Source organism: Thalassophryne amazonica, chromosome 22, assembly GCF_902500255.1.
Source record: "Thalassophryne amazonica chromosome 22, fThaAma1.1, whole genome shotgun sequence".
Taxonomy (NCBI): domain Eukaryota; kingdom Metazoa; phylum Chordata; class Actinopteri; order Batrachoidiformes; family Batrachoididae; genus Thalassophryne; species Thalassophryne amazonica.
The window spans coordinates 4172962-4200594 of record NC_047124.1 but is presented as its reverse complement, the minus strand read 5'-3'; the positions used below and the strand labels follow the sequence as shown (position 1 = coordinate 4200594).

General features: G+C 42.1%; 2 protein-coding genes across 2 annotated transcripts in view; both read right to left on the bottom strand.

Moving 5' to 3' along the window:
• Window positions 1-27633, bottom strand: part of mdm2 (MDM2 proto-oncogene) — a 387699-nt gene that overhangs the window by 112331 nt on the left and 247735 nt on the right. The gene's annotated exons all lie outside the window — the stretch shown is intronic.
• The window catches only part of LOC117503937 (SLIT-ROBO Rho GTPase-activating protein 1-like), a 47969-nt gene that overhangs the window by 6233 nt on the left and 14103 nt on the right, over window positions 1-27633 (bottom strand). Inside the window, exons 5-20 of the mRNA XM_034163242.1 lie at window positions 23985-24047; window positions 23419-23616; window positions 23190-23318; window positions 22142-22363; window positions 21809-21910; window positions 19114-19311; window positions 18938-19022; window positions 18259-18286; window positions 18095-18128; window positions 12750-12810; window positions 12390-12467; window positions 12184-12318; window positions 11703-11808; window positions 6216-6440; window positions 4834-4913; window positions 4335-4515 (exon numbers count right to left, since the gene is read on the bottom strand). Of these exons, the coding sequence (XP_034019133.1) occupies window positions 4335-4515; window positions 4834-4913; window positions 6216-6440; window positions 11703-11808; window positions 12184-12318; window positions 12390-12467; window positions 12750-12810; window positions 18095-18128; window positions 18259-18286; window positions 18938-19022; window positions 19114-19311; window positions 21809-21910; window positions 22142-22363; window positions 23190-23318; window positions 23419-23616; window positions 23985-24047 (1925 nt within the window). The remainder of the gene's footprint in view (window positions 1-4334; window positions 4516-4833; window positions 4914-6215; window positions 6441-11702; window positions 11809-12183; window positions 12319-12389; window positions 12468-12749; window positions 12811-18094; window positions 18129-18258; window positions 18287-18937; window positions 19023-19113; window positions 19312-21808; window positions 21911-22141; window positions 22364-23189; window positions 23319-23418; window positions 23617-23984; window positions 24048-27633) is intronic.

Below are 27633 nucleotides of genomic sequence, written 5' to 3'. Positions count from 1 at the left end.
TTATGGTCAACAGTATCAAAAGCAGCACTGAGGTCTAACAGAACAAGCACAGAGATGAGTCCACTGTCTGAGGCCATAAGAAGATCATTTGTAACCTTCACTAATGCTGTTTCTGTACTATGATGAATTCTAAACCCTGACTGAAACTCTTCAAATAGACCATTCCTCTGCAGATGATCAGTTAGCTGTTTTACAACTACCCTTTCAAGAATTTTTGAGAGAAAAGGAAGGTTGGAGATTGGCCTATAATTAGCTAAGATAGCTGGGTCAAGTGATGGCTTTTTAAGTAATGGTTTAATTACTGCCGCCTTAAAAGCCTGTGGTACATAGCCAACTAATGACAGATTGATCATATTTAAGACTGAAGCATTAATTAATGGTAGGGCTTCCTTGAGCAGCCTGGTAGGAATGGGGTCTAATAGACATGTTGATGGTTTGGAGGAAGTAACTAATGAAAATAACTCAGACAGAACAATCGGAGAGAAAGAGTCTAACCAAATACCGGCATCACTGAAAGCAGCCAAAGAGAACGATATGTCTTTGGGATGGTTATGAGTAATTTTTTCTCTAATAGTTAAAATTTTATTAGCAAAGAAAGTCATGAAGTCATTACTAGTTAAAGTTAAAGGAATACTCGGCTCAACAGAGCTCTGACTCTTTGTCAGCCTGGCTACAGTGCTGAAAAGAAACCTGGGGTTGTTCTTATTTTCTTCAATTAGTGATGACTAGTAAGATGTCCTAGCTTTACGGAGAGCTTTTTTATAGAGCAACAGACTCTTTTTCCAGGCTAAGTGAAGATCTTCTAAATTAGTGAGACACCATTTCCTCTCCAACTTACGGGTTATCTGCTTTAAGCTGCGAGTTTGTGAGTTATACCACGGAGTCAGGCACTTCTGATTTAAGGCTCTCTTTTTCAGAGGAGCTACAGCATCCAAAGTTGTCCTCAATGAGGATATAAAACTATTGACGAGATAATCTATCTCACTCACAGAGTTTAGGTAGCTACTCTGCCCTGTGTTGGTATATGGCATTGGAGAACATAAAGAAGGAATCATATCCTTAAACCTAGTTACAGCGCTTTCTGAAAGACTTCTAGTGTAATGAAACTTATTCCCCACTGCTGGGTAGTCCATCAGAGTAAATGTAAATGTTATTAAGAAATGATCAGACAGAAGGGGGTTTTCAGGGAATACTGTTAAGTCTTCAATTTCCATACCATAAGTCAGAACAAGATCTAAGGTATGATTAAAGTGGTGGGTGGACTCATTTACATTTTGAGCAAAGCCAATCGAGTCTAACAATAGATTAAATGCAGTGTTGAGGCTGTCATTATCAGCATCTGTGTGGATGTTAAAATCGCCCACTATAATTATCTTATCTGAGCTAAGCACTAAGTCAGACAAAAGGTCCGAAAATTCACAGAGAAACTCACAGTAACGACCAGGAGGACGATAGATAACAAATAAAACTGGTTTTTGGGACTTCCAATTTGGATAGACAAGACTAAGAGTCAAGCTTTCAAATGAATTAAAGCTCTGTCTGGGTTTTTGATTAATTAATAAGCTGGAGTGGAAGATTGCTGCTAATCCTCCGCCTCGGCCCGTGCTACGAGCATTCTGGCAGTTAGTGTGACTCGGGGGTGTTGACTCATTTAAACTAACATATTCATCCTGCTGTAACCAGGTTTCTGTAAGGCAGAATAAATCAATATGTTGATCCATTATTATATCATTTACTAACAGGGACTTAGAAGAGAGAGATCTAATGTTTAATAGACCACATTTAACTGTTTTAGTCTGTGGTGCAGTTGAAGGTGCTATATTATTTTTTCTTTTTGAATTTTTATGCTTAAATAGATTTTTGCTGGTTATTGGTGGTCTGGGAGCAGGCACCGTCTCTACGGGGATGGGGTAATGAGGGCATGGCAGGAGGAGAGAAGCTGCAGAGAGGTGTGTAAGACTACAACTCTGCTTCCTGGTCCCAACCCTGGATAGTCACGGTTTGGAGGATTTAAGAAAATTGGCCAGATTTCTAGAAATGAGAGCTGCTCCATCCAAAGTGGGATGGATGCCGTCTCTCCTAACAAGACCAGGTTTTCCCCAGAAGCTTTGCCAATTATCTATGAAGCCCACCTCATTTTTTGGACACCACTCAGACAGCCAGCAATTCAAGGAGAACATGCGGCTAAACATGTCACTCCCGGTCCGATTGGGGAGGGGCCCAGAGAAAACTACAGAGTCCGAAATTGTTTTTGCAAAGTTTCACACCGATTCAATGTTAATTTTAGTGACCTCCGATTGGCGTAACTGGGTGTCATTACTGCCGACGTGAATTACAATCTTACCAAATTTACGCTTAGCCTTAGCCAGCAGTTTCAAATTTCCCTCAACGTCGCCTGCTCTGGCCCCCGGAAGACAATTGACTATGGTTGCTGGTGTCGCTAACTTTCTCAAAACAGAGTCGCCAATAACCAGAGTTTGATCCTCGGCGGGTTTATCGCCGAGTGGGGAAAAATGGTTAGAGATGTGAACGGGTTGGCGGTGTACACAGGGCTTCTGTTTAGGACTACGCTTCCTCCTCACAGTCACCCAGTCGGCCTGCTTTCCCGGCTGCTCAGGATCTGCCGGGAGGGAACTAACAGTGGCTAAGCTACCTTGGTCCGCACCGACTACAGGGGCCTGGCTAGCTGTAGGATTTTCCAAATTGCGGAGCCGAGTCTCCAATTCGCCCAGCCTGGCCTCCAAAGCTACGAATAAGCTACACTTATTACAAGTACCATTACTGCTAAAGGAGGCCGAGGAATAACTAAACATTTCACAGCCAGAGCAGAAAAATGTGGGAGAGACAGGAGAAGCCGCCATGCTAAACCGGCTAAGAGCTAGTAGCTGCGCTAAGCTAGCGGATTCCTAAAAACACGCAAAGTGAATAATGTGTAAATAATTTAGAGGTGATTCAGCAGAGGGAGTGCTTTAGTTAAGGCATGTGAAGATTACACTGTGAAACAAATCGTTATCTAGTTAACTAGATCAATCTAACTGCGCAGATTAAACAGCTAACAGATACAGCAAAACACCGCTGTGCTCCAGAACAGGAAGTGATACAATACCGCAGTGAGAGCCAACCACCAGTCAACAGAATTGTTTCCACCGGTACGCAAGCACGTCCGAGAGCAAGTTGAGTCTAGTCTGGAGAAGTGGAGATATGCTTTGGAGAGAAGGGGCATGAAAGCCAGTAGAAGCAAGATTGAGTACATGTGTGTGAATGAGAGGGAGCCCAGTGGAATAGTGCAGTTACAAGGAGTAGAAGTGGTGAAAGTAGATGAGTTTAAATATTTGGGGTCAACTGTTCAAAGTAATGGAGAGTGTGGTAGAGAGGTGAAGAAGAGCGTGCAGGCAGGGTGGAGTGGGTGGAGAAAGGTGGCAGGAGTGATTTGTGACCGAAGAATATCAGCAAGAGTGAAGGGGAAAGTTTACAAAACAGTAGTGAGACCAGCTATGTTGTATGGTTTAGAGACAGTGGCACTAACAAAAAGACAGGAGGCAGAGCTGGAGGTGGCAGAGCTGAAGATGTTCTTTGGAAGTGACAAGAATGGACAAGATTAGGAATGAACATATCAGAGGGACAGCTCAGGTGGGACGGTTAGGAGACAAAGTCAGAGAGGCGAGATTGAGATGGTTTGGACATGTGCAGAGGAGGGACCCAGGGTATATAGGGAGAAGGATGCTGAGGATGGAGCCACCAGGCAGGAGGAGAAGAGGGAGACCAAAGAGGAGGTTCATGGATGTGCTGAGAGAGGACATGTAGGTGGTTGGTGTGACAGAAGAAGATACAGAAGACAGGGTGAGATGGAAACGATTGATCTGCTGTGGCGACCCCTAACGGGAACAGCCGAAAGACAAAGAAGACGACATTGTCATGGCTTGGTAAAACAGTTGCATGTTCTTTCCTTCTTGTGTGCAGCTGTAAAAGTATGTTTATGACAGATTTAACATCTTGTTATAATCATGCAGACGAGCTGCGCTCTGATGCGATGCACTGCCACAACCACTCACACTCTTCACTTCTTTGTTTGACCGCAACATTGCATGACATTTATGCATGAAAGATTTTTTTGAACATTTCAAAATTCTCTGCACAATTCCATGCGCTGACACCCCTCTCACGTTCAGTCTACACCCATTAAAGACAAGTTTGCTCTCCTGCACGACACAGGGCGTGCAAGTGCATGCATCAAAGTCATGCAAAGTCAAAGTCATCAAAGTCAGGGGGCCTTAAGATTCAGTGTGGTATTTGCGGGGGAAACAGGAACCGGGTCCACCACAGTGTGTACTCACCTGTCCTTCACCATGATGTACTGATGAGGCACCAAGCCATGGGCGCCGTTGTGACGCCCCTCCCACCAGTCATGTGACGCGCGCTGGAAGAGCTGCAGCGACGCCCCCTTCTTGAAGGAGAGCTCCCGACCCGAGCGACCCACGTAGTCGAACCTCGCCACTGCCTCCACGGTCTCTGCTTCTGCCGGAGACAGCAAGAGAAACGAGAGGAAGGAGGAATGCAGGCGTGAAAACATGGAGCTGACCTGTCTATCAACGGCCACTCCTCTCCACCAATGAGAAAAAAGCAGGAGAGTGTGTAACAAAATGTTTCTATTAATTTGCTGAAACACGCAGAAAGAAGGGGCAAGAGGAGGGGTGTGGACACAGAGGGAGAGAAGGAGCGACGTCTCCATAGCTGCTGTTGCCACGGCAACCCCTCTCCACCAATGGATGCAGAAGGATAGGAGCATGAGAGGCCCCGCTGAGCAATTGTGTGAAGGTCAGAAGTCACACGTACCCTCGTCGCTGGTCTGGGTCTCAGTGCTGCCATCGGGCTCAGCCTCCTCCAACGCTCCCGGCTCGCTGAACGGACTCTCGCTGTGGGAGGGAGGAGAGGCTCAGGATCCAAGGAACTACAGACCGACCGTCCGTACAGCACAGGAACAAAGGGAGGAGTACACGTGCATGGATGAAGATGAGGCGGCGAGTCAAGATACGACAACGACACGCAACATACACCAAACATACTGCACAGAGGGGTCTCAAAGTGCGGGCCGGCTCTAGCCTCCTACCACAAAACGTGATCTTTGTGCATTTTGTGAATGAAGATCACCAAAAAGGAGTGTGTCCCCCTCACAGATTCAGTACAGACGTCCCTCATAGCTGCTACGAGCTAATTCGCTGCTCACAGACATTAAGTTTAAATGACAATATCAAGCCTGATGTGCACAATTTAGCATCATGAGCAGCCATTTTCCAAAACACACCACTTAAAGAGTGATGACTGTTTTTTTTAATCCAGCATCAGGCTGCTTTTGGTTTCAGGTCACTCAAATCCACAAAAACAGACTGTTTACATGTGAAGTGTTCTTGAGCTCATAGTTAATTCATCATAACAAACATCAGGCACAGGAGGGTTTTTCAGCCTTAAAGTTACAAAATTTTCCCACTTTATTGTTAAAAGTACAAAGAAGCCGTTTTACTGATGATGCATTCAAGTGCAGTGGTGAAGAACAGAGATTCAAATTCAAATGTTTGGACGATAAATGCAGAAGAAAAACAGTTATCAAATATTAATTAAAAATTTCCACATTGGGTAATAATTTATTTGTACAGTGCTTTCAAACAGAAATACAAAGTGCAACAAAATATCAGCTGAAGTAATCATTAATTTTATTTCCTTTTGAATGATTTCAAAAGGAAATAAAATTAATTATAATTTATTACAATTTTTTAAAAGCATTAAGTGGAAATTATCCACAGTCATGATTTGTATTCTGTTTATCACCACATGTAAATGTATCACCAGGACCTAGATCGCTACGCACTTAAATGCTAAAAACTGCGCAACTTTGGTTAAAAATAAATAGTTTTATATGCACATTGTTAGATGAGCTGGATTCCCTGTCAAGAATGAATCAATCAATCAGATTGATTTTAGGAGAGTTTCTGAATGAATTCATGACTGTGTGGAAAGCAGAAAAAAAAAAAAACATTTTTAAGCTTTCCAGTTGTTTATCTGGCAACATACACTATTGAGACGAAACATGATAACAGCTGGTTTGATCCTTTAAACCACAAAAATAACAGATTCGCTGTGAGTGAATGTGACACACACATTTATGAATGGGTGAATATAACACCTGAATGGATGGATTATGAGCACCCCCCAGTTCTCACCAGTACTGGTCTCCTGTCATACACTTCTCATAAACAGGTCCTGGCACCTCCTTGGTGTCTGGGAAGATATTGTCATGGTGAAGGATGACTGTTTTGATGACCTCATTCACGTGCGCCTGACAGGCCACCTGGTCCAGTGTGTCTGGCGTCGGCAGCAGAGTTGGGCCGAACACAATGGCCAAGTTCCCAGCATCCATCATGTTCTCGTCGCTGTATTGAGAAAGGCTGCAGAGAAGAAAAAGACACCAGAGCCAATGAGACAAAACATCTCAGCAGATCTTAGTGGGCCCTATCTTCCACCTGGCACAAAGAAAGGCCCAGAACAGCGCTCGCATCATTTTCTCACCCAGCATGTGTACTCATTTGCAAATCCATGGCTGTGTCATTTTTAAAATGAGCAGAACAAGATTGCACCACAGACTAACAAACACAAAACTGCACAAGCGCAGTGTGAATCTGGTGTTTACGCAGTGCGATGTCCAGATACGCCTCACATAGGTGGGGTCACGATGCAGATACATGCTGTATCTATAGTACACACGACAAAACGGAAATAAAAACAGAAAAATGGCAAACTTTCTCTCACTGCTTCACTGCAGGGAGCCTTGGTGGCTGCTCTCCAGTTACACACTGTCAACTCGCCAAAAAACCTTTCATATACAGTATGTTTGCTGCCTGAACAGTTGTGCACCAGGTTTGAGCACACTCCAGCTCATAAAGAGGATGACAGGTGACAATCTAACTGGTTTACTCTAAGTTTACTCTAAGAGAGCTTTTGACAGCTCTTGCTTGCCTCTACTGGTGGTTGGCTCTCACTGCGGTATTGTATCACTTCCTGTGACTGTGAGGAGGAAGCGTAGTCCTAAACGGAAGCCCCGTGTACACCGCCAACCCGTTCACATTTCTAACCGTTTTTCCCCACTCGGCGACACACCCGCCGAGGATCAAACTCTGGTTATTGGCGACTCTGTTTTGAGAAATGTGAAGTTAGCGACACCAGCAACCATAGTCAATTGTCTTCCGGGGGCCAGAGCAGGTGACGTTGAGGGAAATTTGAAACTGCTGGCTAAGGCTAAGCGTAAATTTGGTAAGATTGTAATTCACGTCAGCAGTAATGACACCCGGTTACGCCAATCGGAGGTCACTAAAATTAACATTGAATCGGTGTGTAACTTTGCAAAAACAATGTCGGACTCTGTAGTTTTCTCTGGGCCCCTCCCCAATCGGACCGGGAGTGACATGTTTAGCCGCATGTTCTCCTTGAATTGCTGTCTGTCTGAGTGGTGTCCAAAAAATGAGGTGGGCTTCATAGATAATTGGCTAAGCTTCTGGGGAAAACCTGGTCTTGTTAGGAGAGACGGCATCCATCCCACTTTGGATGGAGCAGCTCTCATTTCTAGAAATCTGGCCAATTTTCTTAAATCCTCCAAACCGTGACTATCCAGGGTTGGGACCAGGAAGCAGAGTTGTAGTCTTACACACCTCTCTGCAGCTTCTCTCCCCCTGCCATCCCCTCATTACCCCATCCCTGTAGAGACGGTGCCCGCTCCCAGACTACCAATAACCAGCAAAAATCTATTTAAGCATAAAAATTCAAAAAGAAAAAATAATATAGCACCTTCAACTGCACCACAGACTAAAACAGTTAAATGTGGTCTATTAAACATTAGGTCTCTCTCTTCTAAGTCCCTGTTAGTAAATGATATAATAATTGATCAACATATTGATTTATTCTGCCTTACAGAAACCTGGTTACAGCAGGATGAATATGTTAGTTTAAATGAGTCAACACCCCCGAGTCACACTAACTGTCAGAATGCTCGTAGCACGGGCCGAGGCGGAGGATTAGCAGCAATCTTCCATTCCAGCTTATTAATTAATCAAAAACCCAGACAGAGCTTTAATTCATTTGAAAGCTTGACTCTTAGTCTTGTCTATCCAAATTGGAAGTCCCAAAAACCAGTTTTATTTGTTATTATCTATCGTCCACCTGGTCCTTACTGTGAGTTTCTCTGTGAAGTTTCAGAACTTTTGTCTGACTTAGTGCTTAGCTCAGATAAGATAATTATAGTGGGCGATTTTAACACCCACACAGATGCTGAGAATGACAGCCTCAACACTGCATTTAATCTATTATTAGACTCAATTGGCTTTGCTCAAAATGTAAATGAGTCCACCCACCACTTTAATCATATCTTAGATCTTGTTCTAACTTATGGTATGGAAATTGAAGACTTAACAGTATTCCCTGAAAACTCCCTTCTGTCTGATCTATCTTAATAACATTTACATTTACTCTGATGGACTACCCAGCAGTGGGGAATAAGTTTCATTACACTAGAAGTCTTTCAGAAAGCGCTGTAACTAGGTTTAAGGATATGATTCCTTCTTTATGTTCTCATATGCCATATACCAACACAGTGCAGAGTAGCTACCTAAACTCTGTAAGTGAGATAGAGTATCTCGTCAATAGTTTTATATCCTCATTGAAGACAACTTTGGATGCTGTAGCTCCTCTGAAAAAGAGAGCTTTAAATCAGAAGTGCCTGACTCCGTGGTATAACTCACAAACTCGCAGCTTAAAGCAGATAACCCGTACGTTGGAGAGGAAATGGCGTCTCACTAATTTAGAAGATCTTCACTTAGCCTGGAAAAAGAGTCTGTTGCTCTATAAAAAAGCCCTCCGTAAAGCTAGGACATCTTACTACTCATCACTAATTGAAGAAAATAAGAACAACCCCAGGTTTCTTTTCAGCACTGTAGCCAGGCTGACAAAGAGTCAGAGCTCTATTGAGCCGAGTATTCCTTTAACTTTAACTAGTAATGACTTCATGACTTTCTTTGCTAATAAAATTTTAACTATTAGAGAAAAAAATTACTCATAACCATCCCAAAGACGTATCATTATCTTTGGCTGCTTTCAGTGATGCCGGTATTTTGTTAGACTCTTTCTCTCAGATTGTTCTGTCTGAGTTATTTTCATTAGATACTTCATCCAAACCATCAACATGTCTATTAGACCCCATTCCTACCAGGCTGCTCAAGGAAGCCCTACCATTATTTAATGCTTCGATCTTAAATATGATCAATCTATCTTTATTAGTTGGCTATGTACCACAGGCTTTTAAGGTGGCAGTAATTAAACCATTACTTAAAAAGCCATCACTTGACCCAGCTATCTTAGCTAATTATAGGCCAATCTCCAACCTTCCTTTTCTCTCAAAAATTCTTGAAAGGGTAGTTGTAAAACAGCTAACTGATCATCTGCAGAGGAATGGTCTATTTGAAGAGTTTCAGTCAGGTTTTAGAATTCATCATAGTACAGAAACAGCATTAGTGAAGGTTATAAATGATCTTATGGCCTCAGACAGTGGACTCATCTCTGTGCTTGTTCTGTTAGACCTCAGTGCTGCTTTTGATACTGCTGACCATAAAATTTTACTACAGAGATTAGAGTATGCCATAGCTATTAAAGGCACTGCGCTGCGGTGGTTTGAATCAGATTACAATTTGTTCATGTAAATGGGGAATCTTCTTCACAGACTAAGGTTAATTATGGAGTTCCACAAGGTTCTGTGCTAGGACCAATTTTATTCACTTTATACATGCTTCCCTTAGGCAGTATTATTAGACGGCATTGCTTAAATTTTTATTGTTACGCAGATGATACCCAGCTTTATCTATCCATGAAGCCAGAGGACACACACCAATTAGCTAAACTGCAGGATTGTCTTACAGACATAAAGACATGGATGACCTCTAATTTCCTGCTTTTAAACTCAGATAAAACTGAAGTTATTGTACTTGGCCCCACAAATCTTAGAAACATGGTGTCTAACCAGATCCTTACTCTGGATGGCATTACCCTGACCTCTAGTAATACTGTGAGAAATGTTGGAGTCATTTTTGATCAGGATATGTCATTCAAAGCACATTTTAAACAAATATGTAGGACTGCTTTTTTGCATTTGCGCAATATCTCTAAAATTAGAAAGGTCTTGTCTCAGAGTGATGCTGAAAAACTAATTCATGCATTTATTTCCTCTAGGCTGGACTATTGTAATTCATTATTATCAGGTTGTCCTAAAAGTTAGTACTCTAGCTGCAGCATTTTGAATTAACGGGGACTAGAAGGAGAGAGCATATCTCACCCATATCGGCCTCTCTTCATTGGCTTCCTGTTAATTCTAGAATAGAATTTAAAATTCTTCTTCTTACTTATAAGGTTTTGAATAATCAGGTCCCATCTTAATCATTAGTGATTGATCTCTGCTCCCCTCCACAGCATGTCTTTTCCTGGTTCTCTCCCTCAGCCCCAACCAGTCCCAGCAGAAGACTGCCCCTCCCTGAGGTTTCTTCCTGTTAAAAGGGAGTTTTTCCTTCCCACTGTCGCCAAGTGCTTGCTCACAGGGGGTCGTTTTGACCGTTGAGGTTTTTAAGTAATTATTGTATGGCCTTGCCTTACAATATAAAGCGCCTTGGGGCAACTGTTTGTTGTGACTTGGCGCTATATAAATAAAATTGATTGAAAATTGATTGATTAAGTTACACACCCCAAGAACACACCGATGAGTTTAGGTAACTAAAGACAGCTGGGCTGCACCCTACACTTCACTTTACACTCAGAATACACACCCTGCAAACAGAAAAGTGGTGTTGGGCAAACGCCCCAAATGCAGGTGCGCTACGCACTTTAGCCTGTGTGCTACAAAGCTTCAAAATAGGGCCCTACATATCTGAGGCTCTTTATTCAAACAGTGGAAGAAAAAACACAAAATCTTAGCTGGAGTTACCCATCAAACAAACGCAGATCTCGTCTTCATCATTGCTGCTCAGGTTCAACATTTTTTCTATATTTCATGAAAATACACTTCAGGGGAATGCTTCATTTTGCAATGGGATTAAATTACTGCACTGCTATATATATATATATATATATATATATATATATATATATATATATATATATATATATATAGGCATTTGAAGACATCTCAATCAAAATAATTTTTTCTATATTTTCATTATTCAATTTAATTTTAAAATCTAAATTTTATCAAATGTATACTGATTCATTTATTTATTTTTTATGTATTAAGAACAGCCATCTTTCCTACAATTTATTCATTATAAAAAATTCCATATTTTGCCACATGAAAAATAAAAGATTAGCTAATGAGAACAATATCAGGTAATAAAATTAACTAATTAAGCATTCACACTGTATTACAAACATTAGATGGGAAAGTGGGCCTGGAACGAGACGAGGCATCACTCTGGTGGGTTTATGTTATATATCCATAATGCACCAATATAGATTTATCGCTGTGTGACTAGCGATACGATGGCAGACATGCCCCAAAAGACTTTGCGCTACACACCGTTCACCCGCCAGCAAGACCGAACACTGTATATTGAACTGAGAATTGACATTTCTCACAAAATTTGAACTTATCTGTCATCTGATTTGCATCAGCAGCCACTCACTGGTTGAGGAAGGCGAAGAGGTAACGCATCACCACCAGCGTTGCCCTCGGGACCCCCAGCAGGATCTTACGGACACACTGTGCTCTCTCGTACAGGTTTTCAATTCCTGCACACAGACAATCATTAAGAGTCAGTCATCACTCTGTGACACGTCCCCAAAACACTTTTACTAATTCCCCAGTTTTGTTTTTTTGCAAAATTTGGTGAAAGGGGTCAGATTTGTATTATTATTTTTAACAAGTGAATGAAACTTGAGATCTCTGCTGTATTAGTTGTTTGCATGTATTGTATATCAACCGCAGTAAATCACGGGTGATTGTCTGAATTAACAAGCTGGTCAACGTCTATACATGTAATTGACGAATTTGAATATTCTCCCAATGAAGATGTTGCAAATCAAAATGTTCAAAATCATTTTTTTTCTTGTACATCTTCATATATTGATATATTGAGCTTCCAGGGTGAAGGATGAGGTACTCACGGACACATGATATGAGGTCATTAAACCTGTCCTTGGGGAACAGCGGGTACTCCAAACCCCTGAAATACAGCTTCAACACTCCAGCCACAGAGTTGATGTCGTGGTTGCTCTCCTCATCAATTAGTGGGTCATTACCTGAATCAACAACACGCTAAATCAGTCTCAACCCTACCCAGACCAGGCCACGACCCCAGCGGACCTCTCACCTCTTTCAAAGCAGTTCTTGATGTCATTGACCTCCACCTGTGATCCCGACACACGGAATATGCCTTGGTGCTGAAGACCTGTAGGACGCAGAGAGACGGTCATGTTTACCTTCTGATGTCTACGATCAACCGGCATCAAGGCTGACTCACGACACCAAAATATGACAAACATTTAGCCAAACGGCTCCTGGAGTTGGGCTAAACTACCCTTCGAGAACATTCGGGTGTATCATCCTTCAATCTGAACATAAAGACAATCGATCTCACGATAAAGCACCATACATTTCTGTTCAGTACAAGCCGAGCTCAACAAAAAACTGATCAACAAACACCAACTGAAGGTCGACAACTTGAACTCACCATGTAGGTTGATGTAGCGAATGCAGCTCTCCACAAGTAAGGGTATGGCTTTAGTCGAGTCCTGGAGGAATCAAGTATACAATTATGGTTGGGTACTTATTTTGACCATTTCATCAAGAAACTCTGCTGACTGCTTAGAGATGTTATTAAATAACAGTTCTGAATCTTGTTGTGACTACATTAGTGCTAGCTAACTGTAGAGCTAACTAACTATGGAGCTAGCTCACTGTAGAGCTAGCTCCAACTCAGGCATCCATGAATCATTTGGCATAAAGTCAGAGCAAAATAGTCAGTCTTTGTCACAAAACACACAAAATTGCTGTTTAATGCTTCTTTTTACTTTATTTTAGCTAGATGATTTTAGTTATTTAGAGTTAGCTAACTCAGGTTCAGGCTTCAATTCATTATTTTTCATAAGTCAGTCATTACTTCTGTGTAGGCTCTCAGTTGTCCAGGTGGTTTTCATAGTAGAGAAGCTTGAATCTTCGACTGGACTGGGTTACTTGACGCAAGGATGTTGAGCTTCAAATTGCAGAAGCTTCTTCAGCTAAAATTCTTGCTCTGGTCGTCTGACTTCTGTCTTGACTCTTGTTGAGAAGAATAAACAGAAGCCACAAAAGCTGGAGTTTTAAACCTAACCAGACCCCTCCTACCGAGAGGCCGACTGCTATAGGCTAGTGACTAAACAATAGCTCTAATTAGCAACTATTGTGCTCTCGTTAGCACCCTCCTAATGACAGGGCAGCTGTCCCTCCTAATGATGGGACGGACGCCTTTCCTGATGGCTCCCTTGACAACTCTCCTGATGATGTGAATGACTCATTACCATGAAGAAAAGACTGCTTTGACCTGAGTACACCCCATTGTAAACAGGGGACAAAGCGTGTCTCAGACCCCCTCCCCGGTTAAGCTGAGTTTCAACTGTTTCACACAGAATGGACTTTACAGAACACATCAACTCGGTGGACTCCAATATCAAGTTCACACATGAGGATGCCAGAAACAACCATTTAGCCTTCTTGGACTGTGATGTTACAATTGGAGAGAACAGGCAGCTCCAGACAGGGGTTTACAGGAAACCCACTCACACTGACCAATATCTGCTCTTTGGCTCAAACCACCCCCTTGAACACAAGCTCGGGGTGATCAGGACTCTTCAACACAGAGTCCTACAGGTGCCCACAACTGCAGAGGAAAGGGCTAAAGAACAACAACTTGTCCGGAAAGCCCTCACAGTATGTGGGTACGCACGATGGTCTCTGGACAAAGTGCAGAAGTCCCAGAGAACAAAGAGACCAGATAGACAGGAGACGGAGACAAGAAGAAGAGGAGAGTCTCTCCCTTATTTAGCAAGAGTAGGGGAAAAACTACAGAGGATCTTCAGACAGCACAAAATCCCAGTTTACGTTAAACCAGTTAACACCTTGAGACAGAAATTAGTTCACCCTAAGGACAGGATCCCTAGTTACAAACAGAGCAATGTAGTGTATTCTATCAGATGTCAGGAAAACTGTAACGAACACTACATAGGTGAGACTAAGCAACCTTTACACAAAAGGCTATACCAGCACCGCAGAGAAGGCGCCAGTGGACCTCAATCTGCAGTTAATCTCCACCTTAAAGAGACTAACCACACGTTTGAGAAAAAGGAAGTTAAAATCTTAGCTAGAGAGAAGAAATGGTTTGAGAGAGGGGTCAAGGAGGCATTCTATGTGAAACAGTTGAAACCCAGCCTTAACCGGGAAGGGGGTCTGAGACACACTGTTTACAATGTGGTACTCAGGTCAAAGCAGTTTCAGTCTTTTGTTCATGGTAATGAGTCATTCACGTCATCAGGAGAGTTGTCAAGGGAGCCATCAAGAAAGGTGTCCGTCCCATTATTAGGAGGGACAGCTGCCCTGTCATTAGGAGGGTGCTAACTAGAGCACAATACAAGGTCTGTCCATAAAGTATCGTACCTTTTTATTTTTTTTTTTAAACTATATGGATTTGATTCATATGTTTTCACGTCAGACAAGCTTGAACCCTCGTGCGCATGCGTGAGTTTTTCCATGCCTGTCGGTGACATCATTTGCCTGTGAGCACGCCTTGTGGAAGGAGTGGTCCCGCCCTGGGACCTCCGTTTCGGCGTGCCAGAGGACAAGTTCGGACATGCCTATCTCAGCTTTCAATGCTTACCAGTCGAGTGAGTTATAAGAGAAATTGTGGAGAGCTGGGCATGTCCGAACTTGTCCTCTGGCACGCCGAAACGGAGGCGTTCTTTGTCTCGTTTGAACAGCGAATCGGTTGTGACGCACAAAGCCTCCGCGCGGCTTTCCATGACAAAATCTCTTATTAAAAGTAAAATCTGCCAGAAAATGGTTGATCTCCAGCTCTTGTGATAACCAGAGAAAGTGCACACGACGGTCCCAGCTCCACACAGCCATCCATTTAGAAATGATCCGGTGGTTTGTGCCTGTCGTTGCGGCTTGGAGCGCGGTGCGCCGAGCGCCATTGTGGGCCGTCCTTAAAGCTGTAGTAACACTCCTTATTCTCTGTGAAGCCCATAAAATTTTCACCGAAAGCCAGATAAATTTTTTGAATGGTTTCCAGGTGCCAGTCTCTAACAACTTCTGAAAAAATTCTGATGGAAAAAACCCCCCAAATCATTCCGCCATTTCCAGACAATGAAAATCCGACGACGGGGCGGGACCACTCCTTCCACAAGGGGTGCTCACATGCGAATGACGTCACCGACAGGCGTGGAAAAAGTCACGCATGCGCACAAGGGTTCAAGCATGTCTGACGTGAAAACATATGAATCAAATCCATATAGTTAAAAAAAAATAAAAAGGTACGATACTTTATGGACAGACCTCGTTGTTGCTAATTAGAGCTATTGTTTAGTCACTAGCCTATAGCAGTCGGCCTCTCGGTAGGAGGGGTCTGGTTAGGTTTAAAACTCCAGCTTTTGTGGCTTCTGTTTATTCTTCTCTACAAGAGTCAAGACAGAAGTCAGACTACCAGAGCAAGAATTTTACCTGAGGAAGCTTCTGCGATTTGAAGCAAAACGTCCTCGCGTCAAGCAACCCAGTCCAGTTGAAGATTCAAGCTTCTCTATTAAGTCAGTCATTACATTTTGCCGGGGGTATATATACACAAAAAATAAGTACTTTATTTTTTGTCATACAACTACTAAATGTTGCCGTTTTCCACTTGTTTTTGCTTGACTCAGATGACACTAGCTAGCTAGGATCTAGATCCTAGATCCCATAAATCATAAAGCTTCCATAAATCATTTGTCCAAAATAAGAAGGATTTTTGTGATGTCTTCTTGGCAGAAAAAGGGCAAAATAAATATCATTTTGTATTATTTGTACTTTTTATGCAAAAATGCCAGTTTGACTTTTCACTTGAGGCAGCTATCTGATTCCGTCTTGAGTTAGCCAACTCCATGACGAACGTGCTCAGCGGCAACATTTTAGAAATACGAGGTCTGTTAGAAAAGTATCCGACCTTTTTATTTTTTCAAAAGCCAGATGGATTTGAATCACGTGTTCTTGCATGAGCCAACCTTGAACCTTCATGCGCATGCGTGATTTTTTTCCACGCCTATCGGTTGCATCATTTGCTTGTAAGCAGCCTTTGTGTGAGGATGGGTGGAGTCTCTCATCGTTTTTTCTTTGCAAGAAAATGGCGGAACGACTGGAGCAGCGCGACTGCATCAAATTTTGCCAGAAACTGGGCGACAGCCAGGTGGAAACCATTCGGATTATTCAGATGGCTTTCGGTGACAATCCTCTGGGCATCACACAGATTAAGGAGCAGTACAACCGGTTTAAAGACGGCCGCACAACGGTGGAGAGCGTGCCACGCTCCGGGCGGTCATCAACATGCTGAAATGACCGCATCATTCCAAAGCGAACTCTGTGCTGATGCGGGACCGTCGTGTGACTATTTGAGAAATTGTGGAAGAGGTGGACATCAGCACTTTTTCGGCACATTCCACTGTGACAGAAGATTTTGCCATGAAAAGAGCTGCAGCGAAATTCATCGGCACAAAGCTGATGGCGCAGCAAAAGCGCCTCCGTGTTAAAGCCTCACAGGACATGTTGTGACATGCCCAGCTCGTCCACAATTTCTCAGATAGTTACACGACTGAAAAGTCACCGAAAGCCGTCTGAATCTTCCGAATGGTAGAAGAGCAGTGGAATGTGCCGAAAAAGTGCTGATGTCCACCTCTTCCACAATTTCTCGGATAGTCACATGACGGTCCCACATCACCACAGAGTTCACTTTGGAATGATCCGGTCATTTCAGCATGTTGATGACCGCCCGGAGCGCGGCGCGCTCTCCACCATTGTGCAGACGTCTTTAAACCAGTTGTACCGCTCCTTAATCTGTGTGATGCCCAAAGGATAGTCACCGAAAGCCGTCTGAATAATCTGAATGGTTTCCACCTGGCTGTCGCCCAGTTTCTGGCAAAATCTGATGCAGTTGCGCTGCTCCAGTTGTTCCGCCATTTTCCTTTCAAAGAAAAAATGACGAGAGACTCCACCCATCCTCACACAAAGGCTGCTTACAAGCAAATGACACAGCTGACAGGCGTGAAAAAATTCACACATGCACACGAAGGTTCAAGGTTGGCTCATGCAAGCACACGTGATTCAAATCCATCAGGTTTTTGAAAAAATAAAAAGGTCGGATACTTTTCTAACAGACCTCGTAGTATGTCTGTAGTTTATTTATTTTGATATTGGGAGTGAAATATGTACATAAACAGCCATGTCACATGTTAGAACATTTATTGTCAAGTCTAATTTCCAAAGTCTGTCTCCATGATGGGCTTTTCTGAAAAATGACATGGTTAAGAATATTTTATATTTGGTGCAATCCCTTGTAAAATTATTCGTAGTAGTACGTGTATATACGCAGAACTGACTGCAAACTGCCATTTTCTTCTTTTGGCCATTTTCTACACCACATCTTCTGCTACTGCCTCTAGTGGTGAAGTGTAAAGGTGAGCCTACTGGCATATCGGATAATGTGTAGTTTTAATGTAAAACCCCAGCCATATGTAGCCTATGGCAAAAGGTAAATACAAAAATAAATAAACTGCACATTACAAACATTTTAAAAGCACCATAAAGTCTCATTTTGTTGCAGAGACTGAATCAAAGTTTCACAACGAACATGCCAATTCTCCTGTTACATTTGTTTTTGTGAATCACAGCTTAATTCTGGTGGAAGTGGTGTCTGCTTCTTTCAATCAGTTTTCACACCGCGGTTATAAATGAGGGTCCAGTCCCTGAAATCCAACCCTATGCACAACACGGCCTTTGAAGAAGGACGCGAGGAGACTCTACCTGGTGTTTGCTGTGGGAGTTCTTCCGCCCACGACTGTAATAAGCAGAAACGAGAGAAAGTGTCTCAGTTTCACAGAGTTCAGATTAAAGAGGAGGGACGAGAAGTTAACACTTATTATTATCATCATCATCATCACTGTGAAGAGAAAACTATGCCTTCTTACCTGGTCGTCAGCAGTTCAGCCTTATAACCTGTTAAAAATAGACACAAACTCTTTGATAGCATCTGTATCACACAGTGTGCATTAAACAGACCTATAAAACACACTGCAGAATACTCAACACATACAGTACAATACAACAGTATGGCCGTTACCTTTGGCAGCTAAGCTAAAGATGCCAAAGAATCAACTGCAAACGGTAACTTTTTATTTTTTTAACAGATGAAGCAGCATTGTTCCTCGTGACCTTAGACCAAATCAAAGGCAGACAACAAAAACAGCAGTATGACCATGAGCTTCAAAAGATCCTTTAAAGTATCTTAAATATCAGCAGTGTTAAAGTGTAGACTGATTATTTTTTCAAACTGTAGAGCGGTAACAGACAGAGGAATGGATATATGCTGCCCAATCAAAAAGTAAGTCAAAATAGAAGCATGGTCTTCAGTTCTAATAACATCCCAGTTCATCAGAAATGCTAATATAAGAGCAATTTTAAACACCTAATTTGAATATTTGAAATGATAATGTGGTAATTTTATTTCTTGCAACATGTGAAAATTGAACTAATCTATTGCAAAAGTAACAGCATCCAAGACACTTGAATAAGAGTGATTTGAACAGTGATTTTTATCCAAAGATAGAGAAGATGGTGCAGGGAGGTTCATTAATTAGCGCATCTTACCCTCCGCTAAGGCTTTCTTCAGGATATCATGTTTGGCTTGTAGTTTGGAAATAAGGTTACTCCCCTCCAGATACTCGCGGAACTTCTGAGGACATGACAGAAAGACAGAAAGACAGAAGCTCAGCAGTTGTGGAAACGTTTCACGGCATCAGGCTGTGGTGTGTTCGGTTGATCACAGTGAAGTAGAAGAGCTCAGTCTCCTGCTGGTTGGCCCGTCTCTTAGCCAGACTGGGTTTGTTCAAGTAGCCGTCTGACACGCTGGACTTGACCGACTCCGAGGACGGACTGTGGGTGAAGCTCTGTGAGACGTCACAGTCATCCAGCACCGTCATGTCCTGCAAGGTGTTCAGGGTCGCCCCCCAGGTCTTCTTCACCTGGAAGAGGAAGCTGCATTTGAAGCTTTAGCTGGACATTTTCCCCTTTTAACCTTTAAATTCTCGTACAAAGATGTAAGAAAACCTATCTGATGGTCTGACAGTGATTTCTAAGTCACACACATCACGTGATCTTTGAATTATGTTGTATGCATGAATGGAGGTGTGGATTTTGCTCATTTCTTTGAGCCTGCTTCCAACACTCTGTGTGCCCAGAAACCACCTGCTGGACTTCAGCATTTTGCTGCAAACACTTTTTAAGAAGGACTGCTGACAGAAATTGTTTCTGCCAGCCGGTTATTTATATTTGTCATGTCAAACCCATTAGGGATTCAGCTCTTCTGTACCAAATCCCAAAGGAGAGCATTTAGACCACGGGCCAAGCAGGCTGTTGGCAGCACTTAAGGCGCCATAACAACACTTACAATCCAGCCTCAGTAATCAGCTGCCAACAAAGAAATGTATGGTGGTCATCTCAGGACGGTGGCTATAACCAGGGAGGGGTCAAAATTTAAAAATGCTTCAATCATATTAAAAGTACACCACATTATTTGTCTGAGCATGTGGACTCCTAAAAGATCTATCTATGGACTCTCTATGACTGAATGTTAAGGAGTTATGGGGCAAAAACAGCAAAAAGTTTGAAATTTCAATTTCAGTTGCTGAAGTTGCTCCAATTTTGGAAAAAATTAAGAATAAAGACAGTATTCCACAGTATTCCAGTAAAGTGTGATGCCTCAAACTGGGAATACTTTTTATCCTGACTATCACTATTCAGTTGTATCTCATAACTTTGCTTCATACGGTAACACTGATTTGGCGGAAAAAGTTACATTATTAAGGCCATAAATTGGTACTTTATCAAAATTATCAACTTACGTTTGTGACGGAAACATGTATCAAACATTTCTTGAACTTCTTATTAAACAGACTCAACTATTTCTGAACAAGAGTCACCTTTTCCTCATAAACCCGTACGAGCGCCTGACGTATTTCATTACGGCGTTACGGATCACGGGTTCTGAATTATGAGTGGCTTCACTGTAAATTCTCGTGTTCCACAACATTTTAATAAATGAGGTGCATTCACGTGCAACCGCGCTGCAAAGTGCCTTCCTACTCACAGCAAACATTACGGCCTTCAAAGAGGACTTATTATTAGTATTATTATTCATATGTGATCATGCTGAGGCAGGCGGCTCATTGGTTCACACTGATTCAGCATTTTTACAGCTTTCGGGGTGAGATTAATGTCTGTAATATCTGAAAACACAATGCTGGACGACCACGGCTTCACTTGAAGAGCTGCAGGTTTTGTTTTGTTTTTTTAAACACAGGGACATCTGCTTTCATTATGAGTGCATTAAAACTGTATAAATTACCATAAAAAATATGTTTTAGCTTTGAACTGAACATGTTTTAACATTTAAAGAACAGATTTTCTGGTGTTGTGTCATTTGTAACACTCCCTAATATTAGTAAAATAAAGTTCAAAATTAATTTTGAAGACCATATTTTAACTTGTTCCTTGAGAAGATTTTTATTTTATTTTATTTATTTATTTTTACATGAAAACCAGTTCACAGCTGAGTGGACAGGGACAATCAGGATTAAGTGTCTTGTTCAACTACAATAAAAACCAAGTCTACATGTTGACCAAGGCTTTGGACCGGCTCGTGGAACGAAAACCAGAAACTTATGGAATTTTGCAAGGAACAAAAATGAAACTTAAGATTTTTTTTTGTTCTGGAACAGAACTATATTTAAATAATGGTAACTGGTTAATACCATTATTTCATTCTTGATAAGGTTTTTGTTTACAATGACTTGGTGAGGACGTTAGACTCCATTAATACTCTACACCCAAACAGCTGGTGGCGGTAATGCACCATGTTGGTTTGCAAACAGCCAATAAACTCGACAGAAGAGGAAGAAGAGGACCACCCAGTGAGGTTCACTCAAAGCCCCGCGTCCTGTGTTTCACGCTGAGTAGACAAACATCAAGGGACTTCTTTAAAAACACTATTTATTCAGATCATTATTATGCTTTTTTTGTCTTGATGACTCAAGTAGGATTTATTTTTGAAGATACATCAGATGGCTGAACACTGGCAGGAATATATTTCAACTTTTAAAATAACTTATTTTTCTTGTTGATGGGACAAAGCACTGGAGTTCTCTGGTTCAGGCTGAGAAACACTCGGAGCAGACAAACACTGAGGAACTTCTTTAAAACACTTTTTCAATGTCCCACAGCTGACATGGAACATTATTAACCGGTTCAGGAATGATATTTTTGTGTTCTAACCGGTTCGAGAATGTCAATGTTGGTGTGGAACCCAAAACTGGAAACAATAAAATACAGTTTCTGTTCAGAACAAACCAGTTGGGAAAAAATTCTGCTTCAAAGCCCTGATGTTGACAGTGCAGCTCCAGAGCTCAGCAGACAGTTATTTGTTTAGACGTCTGTGCATGTGTGTGTGTGTGTGTGTCTGACCTCTTCGTTCTCGATCTTCAGCGAGGCCAGCCGGGTCTGCAGCTGCGTGAGGCGGAGCGTGAGCTCAGCCTGGACCTGGGGCTGAGACGCGATCTGGGTCACCTGCCCGGAAGAGCAACAAAAAGTGTTTTGACAAATCACAGTGTCTGCAGAAATCCACAGCCTCATGAAGTTTTAGAACTCTTCCCTCACACCAAGAAGGTGTGTGGTTCAAAGCCCACCCCGGCCCTAATGCCCTTCTTGGTGCGAAATCTCCCGATATTGCTCAAAGAATTCTAATTCTAACATTCTCTGAGCAGACTCCATAAATGAGGTGGTTTTGCACATACTGACCGCGTCGCCCATGTGGGCCTGGAAGCCGAAGCGCTGCGGGGGGCAGAAGGCAGTGGGGTAGAGGCCCAGTAAACGCTGCCGGTCACGGGCAGGATCCAGACCCTCCACGGCCCCTTCTAGGACCTCCAGACCTGTCCTCCTGGAGGCCTCGAGGCTGAGTTCAGCTGACAAATAGGTCCTCAAAGCCCGGCTGAGACTGGAGTGGTACCCTAGGTCACAGCACTGAGACCGAAGAGAGAGAAGGAAGTTTAAAGGAGAAAAAACAAAACAAACAAAAAAACAAAACAAAACAGTGAACAAATAAAATATCACCCTAGAAAAAAAATTACACATATGCTCTTATTACAGCAAATTTTGACTTTTCAAAAGAAATACATACAACTCAATATTCAGTGAGAACTCAGTGATGATGCCTCCTTTAACCACTTTTTACAAATATTATTAAACATTAAGATAATCTGAAAATTAAGTACAATTCAAGGATCAAGTCAAATTAAAAAAATACACTGGAAAGAAATAGACAAAGAAATGCCTAGAAATATAAAGTGTATAGAGATAGAATTGTAAATAGCTATATGATGTGAATATGTTACAGATGTGTGTATTATACAAAAAAATACAGTACAATGATATGGAGAAAACAGAGATACATGGAATATATAGATATATACAGATCTGGAAAGAATAGAAGAATAGAATAGTAGAAGAATATACTTTAAAGATATAGATACGTATATACTGTATAAAGTAAGAGAGAGCTACAGAGAAATAAGATATAGATCACAGATACAAAAATAAAATGACAAAAACAGAACAGAAACAGAATAATAATATAAGCAATTATAAAATTAAACTGAAATTATGATCAATGTAATTAGTCTGGGATTGCAAAAAAGTTTGACTTTTCAACTGAAAAATGTTTTTTTCCCCTCATTTACCAAATTAATCTGTGTGGATTTCTGTTGACTGTAACGTTGTTGTTTTGCCATCAGAAACAACAAATAATTTTGTGCACAGCTTAGAGGCGCTGATGACTTTGTGTACTCACGTCTATAATGTCAGGCAGGTCATGGATGTAATATTTAAAGACGGAGGCGTTGGTGGCCTCCAGAGTGAGCAGATACTCGTTCCTGGCTTTCAGAGCCTTCAGTTTATTCTCTGAGTATTTCGCCTTCCTCTGAAGAAAAAAAAAAAAAAAAAATAGGACAACAAACAAAGAGGGCTTGATGCATTCTTAAAATGTTCAACCACTGCTTGCCACTCTTTGGCTTCCGTACCTTCTCTCTCATCTTCTCCATCTTGCGGGCAGCGTTGCGTCTCTGGTGGCGTTCTTCGATTCTCAGCCCAAACATAGGCTCCACCCCTCCCACTGTCCCAGTCACACCCTTCACACGCCCCTCCTGACGCTCCGCCTCCCGCAGTTTGGTTTCTGCATTGATCGTCTCGGCATGGTACATGTGATACGTCTTCATCACCTAGGCAACAGCAGCCAATAATAATATGCTCTGAATGATAAAAGTTTAAAAAATTGACCAGGTCTCAAAAGTATTTTTAAAAAAAATATGAAAGCTCCCAGTGTTCAGTACTTTGTGTAAAAATAAATAAATAATGCAGCCATTTATTCAGATCTCTTTTAATTGCAATGTCAATAAAAATCCTCCAATGTCTTGGCATTTTTAAAACCTTGAAAGTGATATAAGACATTTTAATACCCAGTTAAGACCTTATTTGTTAGATGAACAAATCCAACGCCTTATAAGACATTTTAAGGATCCGCGGGGACCCTGGGTGTAGGTACTGAACCCAAAGTCCAGCAGCCGTTTGAGTGCTGAGTGCTACTTACGGTGTAAAGCTCATTGAGAAGCTTCATCAGATCCTCCTGAAGCTGGAAGATGATCTCCTTACTCTGAAGAGATGGACAGACACATCATCAGGACAAATAAATAAAAATCCACCGGAACGACATGACGGCAAGAAACTCAGATGCACAAAATCTAACTTTATATTGATCACACATTTCATAGGAAGAAATGCAAATGAAGTTTGAGGTCCTTTGATCAATTCATGGAAACTTCCATGTGGATGAGGGTCAATCTTGACAAAGGTTAAGGTCGTTAGGATCGGTTTTGATTTTTCACCCTGATTTGTGCCAAACATGGCAACATGTAGAGGTAGATTCTGGAATCAACGAGATCAAGGGCATGTCAGGTACGTTGGCTAACCTCTACATGTGGATGAAGGTCGAGCAGAGAAGTTTTCTGAAAGGTGCATTTTGGCCAAGGTCAAGGTCATTAGGGTCAAAGACAAGGAGTTTGATTTTCACTCAGATTCAGACCAAACCTGGGACATAAATGTAGTTGGATTCTGGAAATGTCCTGACAAGGTCAGTCATAGGTCAATGTCACTGGGGTCAAATGTCAGACTTCTACCAGGTACTGAATTATGCAGTTTACCAAAAAACGCTCGCAAAACAAGGCAACAACCAACCATCTGATAAACTGATAACTATTTGAGTCTGAAGCTTCACATCTGCGTTGTGCTCGATGCCCTCTGTGGCTGCCGTTAAAATCGGGATGTTATCCCAGACGCAGCGGTCCTGCACCCCTCACTGGTCTTGGACACCAACAAGCTCCAATTAAAAAGGTGAAATCCTCCACTTTGAACTCTACAACATCAACAACTTTGCCCTTGTGTGAATATTCAATAATAATGATCAACTTAGAGTCTGAGCATCATTGGACTCAGGACACAAAAAGGACACCGCGGAGCTCAAACCCATGACCTTTGTTCAGTTGATTGTTCGAACCACACACACACACACACACACACCCCAAACACACACACACACCCCAAACAAACTGTTGGACTCCTCGGCTCCGCTTCCTGCTCTCAAATCGATTCCCGTCTCATGCATTAAACAGTCCGACCTGTTTGGGTGAGAGTTATGTGGCGACGCGGTGCCACATTAATATTACATTTTGCTAAACGAGCGTGGAACCCCAGGATGGATGAGTCTCCTGTTCCCATAGCACCCGCTGAGAAAAGATCAGCTGAGCCTGTAGTCATGGTCACCAGGCAGGCAGCAGGCTGGTGTCACGACCGCCGGGTCATCCGTCTCTTCCAGAGTTCTTGGCGACGGTTCCTTCTTCAGGGAAGTTCAGATGTGGCCGTGATGGCGGTCTTACCGTTTATAGCAGCTGCACTTCAGTGCGCATGAATAAAAGACGAGCTGGAACAGGGATTAATAATGAACACGCTGAGCTAAACTTAGAGGCGGCTGGGAGCGCGCATGTGTTTAATTTGCTAAACTGTGAGGAAGCTGAACACGGCTCAGGGGAATACGGACTTTACTTTTCATTAGAATCAAATCCTTCTTTACTACCCATTCACACCACCCCCACCTTTTTTCCCCTCGCTGCCGTCCACGAGGATAAAACCTACTTTCATCTCTTTGAAAAAACATTTCCTCTTGTGAGCTCTGATGAATCCCTGCAGCATACTGACGCTCCGACACTTTGTAATCCCATATTCATGAACGAGTACTCACATTTGTTTTACACAAATTACACATGCAAACTGTAAAAATTAGGACATTTTCCATTTCCTCCCCGCTTCCTGCAGCACGTGCACGCCTCACTTCATGGAACAGCACTCAAAACGGTGATCGTTTTGCAGCCAGGCACAGATGGCAAATAAAACTCTATTTTAATAGCTTAAAGTAAGAGTTTCTTTGCCCAATTAAATCACACTGTAAAATATCTGTTTGTTCTCTGACTCCTCCCACCAAACTTTGCACGGGAATGAAGGTCAACCCTGAAACTGCCCTTGATGACCTAATTTTGGCAAAGGTCAAGCAAGGAATGGCACACTTAGAGACAGAGTCCAGAACTGTCCTGGCAAAGTCAGCTAGAGGTCAGTCACTTGGGTACAGGACAATGTCACTGGGGTCAAATGTCAGACTGCCGTAGCCTTTACTGCCTCCACGACCATGAGTACCATTACTTGATTAAAGATAGTATTTCACAGAGTGGTGAATGCTGACGAACATTGGGTTTCTTTGGGGTTCGAAAAGGTTGCAAAACATTTCACAAACAGTTTTTCTTTTCGCTTTGCGAATGTATTTTTCCGCACAAAGTGTTTGCAAACGGTTGTAACACTCATCGCTAAAGCTCTTTTTTGTTTGCAGAGTAGTGAACACCAGCAGTCTTCCTTTTCGTCTTCCTTTCTTCCTTCTCTTTTGCTGCAAGATAGCTGCAGCAGCAGCCAGTTGAGACAATTCATCCTCAAGGGCAGCAGCATGTTGGGCTTCTCCTGACAGAAATTCATTTCTGTATTCTGGAAATCCATCTTCTCTAGCTTTTATAATGCTTCTACCGGCAAGTCTTCTGGACTCTGTCTTACACAGTGCTCAGGAGAAATCTTAATGCTGGGGAGGGCTTACGTGGTTCAATTCCAAGATGCGCCTGACATCAATCAATCAATCAATTTTTTTTTTTATATAGCGCCAAATCACAACAAACAGTTGCCCCAAGGCGCCTTATATTGTAAGGCAAGGCCATACAATAATTATGTAAAACCCCAACGGTTTCACCTGGTATTTTACCAGGAGTTGGCAAAAGGCAAAAGGTCACAAACATTCCCAAACTGTGGCAAAAGAGTGGCAAATAGTTGCTAATTGTCACAACACTGTCACTAACATTCTCTAATAGCCGCTAATGTGCACCAATTGCCTTTCACAAACATTTGCACAAATGTCACTAAACGTCACTAATGACAGAGGCAAACCCCGATTTTGTGCTAACATTCATCAGAAAAGCTGGCGAATTCTAAACTCTTGTCAGCCTTCGTGGCTCGGTGAGATACTAGCTTAAGGAGAGATATACAGCTAGTTGGTTGAGAATAGGGAAGTGGGGGAGGAGCTGCTTAGTCTGCTGCCACCATGACCCAGACCCGGATAAGTGACATAAAATGAATGAATGCTATAGTTCATTAAAACAAAGTCTTTAAACGCATGCATTTCAAGGGTAATAATTTCTTTAAAACAAAGTAAAACACAAATGCTTTGGCTATCAATTGCATGGAAAAACAGCTTTGTAATACCTTCTGATGAACCAGTGAAAGTGAGCGAATTAGATCTTTGGAAACATATTTTGTTACAGATCGCAAAAACACAGTTTCCAAGAAATGATAAGAACAAAATTTGTGCTATGATCAGGACGAACTCTTTACTTTGTTTTTATTCCCTAGAATTTGGGTGCTGGATTTGGCAACAAATTTATTTAAATAATTTACAGCTTGTTGACCAAAGTAAATAACGTCCAAACTTTCAACTACCATATTAGCTAGCAATGTAGTATAATATAACCTGATAAAATGTTGCCCTACCAAAACTATAAACTATTATTTAAAACGTGCTGTTTGCTGTCAACACTTTACACACTTGATCCACCTGATTTTATTTGTAGTGAAGCGACTCTTTTTGACTAAAATAA